We start from the raw sequence: 8,761 nt of genomic DNA, 5'->3' as shown, positions 1-8,761 counted from the left end.
GGTGACTTATATTGTGCTTCATATCTGATCCTTCCATTTTATAAGCACTGTAATAATCATTATTACTCACTGGTGGCACACTATTGATCTGTACGAACTGTAAAGTCTACCCAACCAGTTTTTCAAGCCCATTTCAAATAACATCCTGCTCAAAAGATTGGCATGTTGAGCTTGACCTATCATCCTGCTAATAATTAATTGTGTCTATGATCGGAGCAGCTCCCCACAATTTTGTAAAAATCTCAAATTTCTCTATTACCTGACTCATCCTTCTCTTTTTTCATAACTTTCTTCTATACTTAGGATTGCTTGAGCAATGTACCTTCTTTACCTTTAAGTGTGTGGTGCCATGCAAGTAAAATACTTCAACAAGTCAATCCAATAAGACAGAAAGGAATCACTTGTAGAACAGGCATTTCTACTATATACAAAAAAAGACATTTCTTCTAGAATTTTATTGTCAAATCTGGCGCTTTCATTGTACAATTTTACATGAAGAGGAAAGGAACTCATTTTACCAAAATAAGATAAAAAACAAAACTGTTGTCTATACAGTCTATCCCACAGTACTACAATCATCCCTTTGCAGAACAACTAACAAAGTATAGAGCAAGGCAGAGGTTCCAATCCCTTCCTTTTTCAACTTTTAGGTACATTCTGAGCTCCCAGCCAGTGCTGTCAGTGTTGGTGAACATTCATTGATGATATCAGTCTACAGTGACGTCATGCAAAGTCACATTATTGGGCACATACTGAATATTCAAAGTTCTTCCCATCCTGGTTATCATCACAGCTGTACAAATTTGGTATCACTGGGAAAGAAGGGCACAGACTCTCACAGATTTTATGGGCATGTCTTGCTTATCAGCCTACATGGTATGATCCTCCACAACACTTCTTTTCTCTTTTTTGGCACATAATTAATAACATTGGCATTGATTTCAAAGTTCCAACTTTTGGCAACTATGAGTGTTTCAAATAATATGGCAGTGTGTATTAATAAGAAGGGGTATTCGTTGTTGAATACAACACATAACTCATTTAAACATTGAGTGCATTTTAGGCAGTAGTTGAACATGTGCAAACTTTGATGTTGACCAAATTTAGGTTTACAACATACGGTTCAATTTGAACTATTGAAGGAGGTAAATTGCTGTACAGCATATTTTTGATGCAGATTAGCTTTAAATACAGTAGCCGACCCTGCCAATAAAAGGTTGAGAGGCCTAACATAAAAATTCCTACAATGTTATTTGACACTATTTTTCTTTTTATTAGGCACTAATAGCAGATGGTAGAGTGTTATTTGAGAAATGATAAAAACATTATCTCCTGGTCACCAGGCAAACATCACATTTGATAATATGTTGGCCTGTTTCAGAAGCATTGAAACTATTCCAAGAAAACCAATTACATATCTTCAGTGTGAAACTGTGTGGCTTTCTTATTGTATCCAATGATGCCCTTTAGAAATTGCAAAATTCAATCTCCACTCGACATATTTACAGGTTTAAAATAAACTGAAATATGTATTGATTTTTGCAAAAATAGGAACATATCTTTCAAGCCAAACTAACCAAATTTCTAAATGAACACATTTCAGCAAAAGAATAAACACTCTAGACTGGCTTTCAAAAACCAGTAGGCTCAACACTTTTGCTTTTAATTGATCTAAACAGAGACTTGATATTTGGTGGTTTACCTGTCACTTTGTTGAACTTGATATTTTGTAGTATCAATACTATTTTCATTCAATTTTGCAGCAATGATGGCAAGTGGCAGCAAATGTTTATGACCAAAGCGGTGTTAGCAAACATCTTCAGTTTAATTAAATTTTCTCCAGAATATACAGAATATATATTTAAGATGTTCATAACAAAGCTCTGGATTTAAGCCATAGCATACATTTAAAGTCGGTCCCTAATGGCCTCGGACAACACTTTTATATTGCACTCTGCATTTAGATGTAGTGGGCTTTGCCAAGTACTGTTTGCTATAAGGAAAACAATATTTTATCCAGATTAACTCATAATTAATTCAGTATGCATAGTTTCTGAAATGAATATCTGCAATAAATATTGAAACAAAGAATTCCGTACAATAATAGTTGTTACATATGTGTGCCTGTTCAAATGGGAAACAAATGTTTTTTTATTATTGTACTAGACCTGTTTAATAGAAGTCTTCGGTAAATCTGACTACTTTGAAACCAATGAAAACCTAACGTATCAGTCTGCGTATAAAACAACATCTTTATTGGATTGAGTGATTAACAATCACTATTGAGTTTTGGGAAATATGTTATTTTCTTTTAAACCATGCCAGAATAAATACAAATCGTACATTTACTATATAACATACAAGTGAATACAAAATAGGCAGATTAATTTAGAAAATGCAATGGAACCTTTAACTTTGGGAAAACATTCAATTGTAGACTGGGATGAGTCAATTGTTTGGTTTAAACATTATATAGGTTGTTGAAACACGTTTTTTGGAGTAGCCCTGTAAAGACCCTTTGAGAAGCACTTGAAGCTGTAAAACCAGCCCCATTGAACAATTCTCTCAAAATTGTAGATGACATGTGCCAACACACAATCTGTACTGTTTGCTCTACCAAAACTAAAAGTAAAAAAAACAGTCTTCAATCCTCAATGCAGCATTTTGTCAATAAAATAATAAAATAATTGTAAAGAAAATAAATTCTGAAAACTTATAACATATAAAATGCATATTTAAAAAAATAAATTAAAAGACATTTGTGATAAATTGCATGGATATTATCAAATCACAAAACAAATCCAACACACCATGAAAATAAATAATTATATTAATAAGTGTAACAAATAGATTTGCGTCAAATGTATATACAAGAAAAAAGTATGTAAACAATTTGGCTATACAACATAATTGTGGAGCTCAGAAGGTAACACATGGGAAACCAACATTTTAAAGTCAGCATTTTGAAACTGGCACCAACATTTATTTTAATTTATTTCATGATTTGCATCTAACATTTATAAAGTTTACACTTTTTTCTGTTTTCAGCTGCATGCCTGATTGGCAGTACTGAAAGATTACAAAATGTTAATGTTGTAAACATGTAAGACTTTTTAGAGACAGACGTTTCTCTTATTTCCTTGTCAGATATGCTTGGAATGTATTTCTTTTCACTCATTTATGGTGAGCAGGATGAATTACCCCTGCAAGGTGGGTCATATTCATTTTCATTATATAAAATTCAGCCAATAACTGGAAGAAGCATAATTGCTAGAAATGTGTCTTAAACTGGACTGTTTAAGGCTGAAGAACAATGTGCATAATTCCCATGAAAATGCATTGACTGTCTTATGATACAGGTGGCGACCCTACTGTATCCACGCGCACATCAGAATAACCAGGTTAATAACAATGTTTTTAAATATGATATGTAATCATTCGAGGTGGATCAAGAGGTGCTCATAATAGAAAATATTGGTGAATTTGAAGTCTTCACTGAACCATGGCACACAATAGACATATCCAGAGAAGAAATCCCCTTGTCCTCTCATCTGCCAGATATTTTGCTTATTAGTTGTTATTTTATTTAGTGTATATATTGAGTGCACCATACTCCATACATGACATGAATTGACATGTGTGTCCAGGTTGCCAGAAGTCTATATTGTAAAAAAAAGAACCTCATAATAATATGAAAGCTTTTAGATGTTGTTTATAACTGTAATAGCAGTATGCAAAGGGGATAATTAACTCTCAGCAATACAGCCTAAATATAAACATATATGATCTATACTTTAGTTTCTATCTACTTTTCAGGGACTCATGTCTGTGTAGTGATATGAATGTAAAATATGATGTATATGGATGATGAATAATTAAACGAGTTTGTATACAGTTACATAGATATAAATTAAGTTGAATGGTGAATTAGTCTTCATGAAGTATACTATGACCCATAACTTAAGTATGCTCAGTGAAAATAAAAAAAATACCTTTTTGTACTTTCCACAAAATGATTGGATTCTCCAAGTAATGCACTAATCGATTTAAGGTGGGCTATAGGGAAGTTCATTTAGCCACAAAAGTGTACGTCAATAAGTATGCCAAATGAAACTGCTAGCTATTTCCTTATACATAAGATGTAAGTTATATCATCCTTCATGCATACTTGTGGTTGGGAATCTGCATCAAATCTAAAGGGGATGCTCTGAGTTGAATGCTGTGAGCTTTGCAACAGCAAGCAAGCTCAATAGCCTGGGATAACGGTTTACATAGCCATGCTTGCCAGCTTTTCATTTAGAAACCAGTCCTGCTAATAACCCCACTGAATGTATATAACTTCCAATTATGTCTACCTTTACTTTGCACTTCCACAGCTATTTTGAGATTGTTCAACATGTTTGGTCTCTTAATGTTGTGGAATTCATGCAATACTCCTATATATTTTAAAGTGAAATCTTTAGTACCATTGAATTTTTCAAGTTATGTGTTAGAGCTAAAATTAGCGACTCCTAGGTAATTCTTTTTGCAATATTTGTTTTTGGAATAGAGATTGTCAGAATAGTTTTGACATCACTGTCCAGAGAATGTCAGCATCAATCCAGATGAATGAAGAAGGATGAAAGGGTGAGCATAAGGAAAGGAGTGTTGAATGTGTCAAAGATTACATACTGGTTGGAAGACTACTTTTTTTAAATTCTCATATTGTGAGGCACAAAGGTAAGAATACAATGTGGCACAACGAATATAATCAGATGTAAATGGGACGTAGGATAACGTATTAAGAAAGATCAAATACACCATCACATCCTGCCATTGTGTGTAGCATGTATGCAGCAGAACTGCCAACCTTCCAATATTCTTATATACCGTGCACATTAATGTTGGATGAGGGATTAAGAATAGCTAATAATATTGGTCTAGCAAGTTGGTTAGGTCCCAGAAGCATGTTGGGCAATATGCAACTGTACCAATGATCGCTGGAGTCCTTGAAACTCTTGCAATTAATTTCAGTTCATCTGCCTTGGTATCCCTGCTCCTCCCTGGGTAGCTAATACCTAAACTTCCAAAATTAATATATATTTAGACACTACTGAGCAACTCATAGAAACACCTGCTTTAAGGCAGGAGGGTTGTGTGTGACAAATCTGACCTGGTGAAAGATGCTGTACCCACTAACCTTATGAGTTTAATTCCACTGTTGCTCAGTAACCTATTCTTTTTAATACTGCTGCCCCCTGAGTCAGGAAGTAGGGAGAGGGAGGTTAATGCATAGAAATCTTAACCCAACTTTACACTTAATGATTGCTAATAGTTGATTTTTAATGATTACTAATAGTTGAGGTGGCCAAGAACTAGAGCGTAGTAGAGAGTAAATGCCACATCTGCTTGGTAATAAATAGCTGAATTTAAAGGTGTGCACATTAATGTGGAATTACATTTATGCAGGGAAATTCTGAAGGTTTTTAGAAGTGTTTGCCTTACAGTTAAATAACATTGCGGGCTGTGCCGGTCAGGGATTGGTGCTAACTGGACATGCTGAAACAAATGCAAACACTAATGCAACAGCCCCTCAGTAGATAGGACTCTGCAATTTTACAAGTGATTCAGACCAACCTTTGTAAAGCATGTGTATAATTATGGGGTGGCAACTTGCCTGACACTGCAGCATGTGTTTGGTGTGCATAGCCAATTAGGCACATGTTCATTTACTGTATTTACGATTACAGTAGCGGGATGCAGGCATTATTTTGTCCAATGAAACTGGTGGGGAGGCCAACTGTTCCCAGGCCTGTGTTGCGTATACAGTAAGAGAATATTAATGCACAGAGAACATGGAACCAGCCATTATCTTTTTAAAACACATGAGACTATGCTATAAAACCATCTTCAGACTTACTGTATGTGGACCGTGGCAAGAGTATTTGTATGCACATTTTTATTATATCATCACTCCTTGTTCAGAGCACATTGTAAACAAGTATCCCAAGCACGTGGATCTGCAGAAGACATCGCATCCAACCAAAACATAACACTGAATTGAGACATGGGAAGAGAAATCGGAATGTCATCCGTCACATGGCACATTGGTTCTTTCAAGGTGACCATACTCCTGATGAAACCACTTTTCCCACTGAACCTTGTAAAAAGCATACAAAACGATTCCATTTGCGCCCTTCCCTGTATGGTTCGCTTCTTCTTACTCCCGATTGAACGTCATGACCTTGCTTGTCCAGTTAACAGTACTGGCATCACCATGATATTGACACAAACTTGGTAAAAATAATGATAGAAATATTTTCTTTTATCTCTGATTACAAAGATACAAAATGTATAAAAAAGTTTGTTTGTTGCTTTCTTCCTAGCTCTGATGAGCATTTCCCTAAGGAACCTACTACTGTCGCCCTCGGTCAATGACTGCTTAGGTAAGTCCTCGAGGGATCCGCTGATGGGTACTTTCTTTGTAGTCAGAGGTCGGAGTTGCAGGTTGTTGTACATTGCCAAGACCTCTTCCCTTCCTTGTTCTGATCAACGGTATCCCATGTCTGGTTGTGTCTTGCATTCTTTCGGTTTTGTTTCAAGCTGCCCGGCCTGAGGACCTCTCTTGGCAACTGTTCCAGGAGGAAATGGCACTCACTTACTTTATCTGCACAAACACTGGTGGTGCCTCACGAATGACCCTCACTTCTCACAACTCTGTATTGAAGAAACAGAAATGATTGATCAGATGGAATATTTTATAACTTCAAATATTAGACTTGTGAAAGATATAAAGAAATGTATGCTCTCTGTGATGAACTGCCAAAGTAGGACATTTTAGGCAAAACACCAGCTTGACCACGTACTCCAGAGGTCAACACCACAGGAACACAATTTTCAAAAGATGTGGTTGTATGTATCTACAAAATGAGTGAGCTGTTATATTATATATATATCGTATGCACATCTCTAACGACTACCCCATTGTGCAAAGATAAGTAGCACAGAGAACGGAACTGCTCTGTGGATGATGGCTAGAGAAAGACAGATATTCAAGTGCAGTCTTTGTTCTGGATCCATCTGCTACATTTCAGCCGTACCTGGTGGTGTACTGAAGAGAAAGCAAGCCTGGAGCGAAGATGGTGGAAGGGCGGGAGGTAGGCTAGGGGTGAGAGAGAGTCGATAAGGGGGTGGGAGGGCAGGAGGAACAACAAAAGGTTGCTAGGAAAAAGCATCATATTTAAGAATGCAATATCTTGTTGTTTGAAATCCTCGTAAATAAGGTTATTTGACCTTTTGAATACTTTCAATTATCTGCCATATTCGATCTATAAAGGGATCTCAGTATGCTTGTTACTTGTCACCACACATGCAGAGAATAGGTTTGCAGAGTGAGGCGTGTAGGAAATGTATATATAAAACACAATCAAATATTCCATATTGGCTTGGAAGAAGGTCATGGCTTTGAGGTCAATGGTAAAAAATATAGTTGTTCTATTGTGTATGCTGTAGCATGCTGATAATGGACAGCTAGGCAAATTGGCAGGAAATGCAATGTGTTGTTTTCTGCACTTATCTTTGTGGCACATTCGACACATGGTCCTGCAAATCCATTCAAGCAATATATGTAAATATATCTCAAAATGCAACAGGGAGAAGATAAACCTCCAAACTGGAACAAGTATACTTTAAAAAATTACACAAAGTACCTTATTAGACCATTCAGTACTTTCTACTGACCTCATGCGGAAAATATGCCATGCGATCGCAACTCATAATGAGTAGTATTTCATAATTAGCCAGTATTAAACACAATTTCTTTATCATTACCACCATACTTTGAATAGGTATTGGTCTATTTGCTAAATTTAGTTTACTTCAAAGAATCCAAACACATATCGACTCCTTGTATTAAAAGGGGTCTGATAGGGTTTTACCCCCCTCTCCACTTTTGTTCTTCTGATATTCAAATGGTTTGGCCCGGAATATTTCAAATGTGGAAGCTGAGGCCCCGATTTTGAGTTCAGAAGGAATAAGGATGCTAGTTGTCAATGATGATGCAGTATTATCATCCAAAACTTCAATGGGATCACAGAAGGAATTGGATGTCTTTAGTTTAGCTTGTACCCTAAGAGGTTTAGAGAAGAAACGCTAAGAAAACTGCATAATATGACATTGAAGTCTGTATTAATAATGAACACCAGTTTTAGCAGGTGAACAAACTAGGTGTGCAGATTACTTTCACTACTTAGTGATACATATTGATAGCACCTCAAGGCAGAAAGAACAACCAGCCAAAGTGTGCTGGTCCTAGCTAGAAAAGGTGATGGTGTGCCTTTTTTTCTACATTCTTTGGGGGCAGGTGGTCTCCCAGACTGCGAGAGCCTATAAAGTACAGGCGTAGCCTACAGCAAAATATGGGGCTAAAATATGGGGACATCTCTGCATCCAAAAATATTAGGTAAAAGAAGATGAGGTCTTTAAAAGGTTACAGCGTATCTATCCAGAGTAGTACGTCATCTATTCCTTTAGATGTGGAACTGGCTGGCTCTGTATTAAATTACGAGGTCAAAATCAGAATATTGTTATACTAGGTCAAAATTTGAAATTCCAGTGGCTTGGTGGCTTCTGAGGAATGCTGTTTCAGATGTATTGGACCAGACGAAGTACTATCTCTGAGCTGGTTTAAATAGATTAAGGAGCTACATTTGAATTATGTTTGTGAAAATCAACTTTCAATAGCTTCTGCCTCTAACAATATGTAATTAAATGGCCACATTGA

At 36.3% G+C, this 8,761-nt stretch overlaps 1 protein-coding gene across 2 annotated transcripts in view; it reads right to left on the bottom strand.

Annotated features, from left to right (window-relative positions):
- Positions 1-436: 436 nt before the first annotated feature.
- CELSR3 (cadherin EGF LAG seven-pass G-type receptor 3) overlaps positions 437-8,761 on the bottom strand; it is a 968,624-nt gene continuing 960,299 nt past the window's right edge. For both annotated transcript variants that reach the window (XM_069643335.1, XM_069643336.1), the window contains one exon: positions 437-6,696. In XM_069643335.1, coding sequence (XP_069499436.1) covers positions 6,669-6,696 — 28 coding nt within the window. In that variant the 3' untranslated portion in view covers positions 437-6,668. The remainder of the gene's footprint in view (positions 6,697-8,761) is intronic.

This window comes from Ambystoma mexicanum, chromosome 2p, assembly GCF_040938575.1.
Source record: "Ambystoma mexicanum isolate Mex_15411 chromosome 2p, UKY_AmexF1_1, whole genome shotgun sequence".
Taxonomy (NCBI): domain Eukaryota; kingdom Metazoa; phylum Chordata; class Amphibia; order Caudata; family Ambystomatidae; genus Ambystoma; species Ambystoma mexicanum.
Note: the sequence above shows the minus strand (reverse complement) of the source record. Positions and strands in the feature narration are given on the sequence as shown.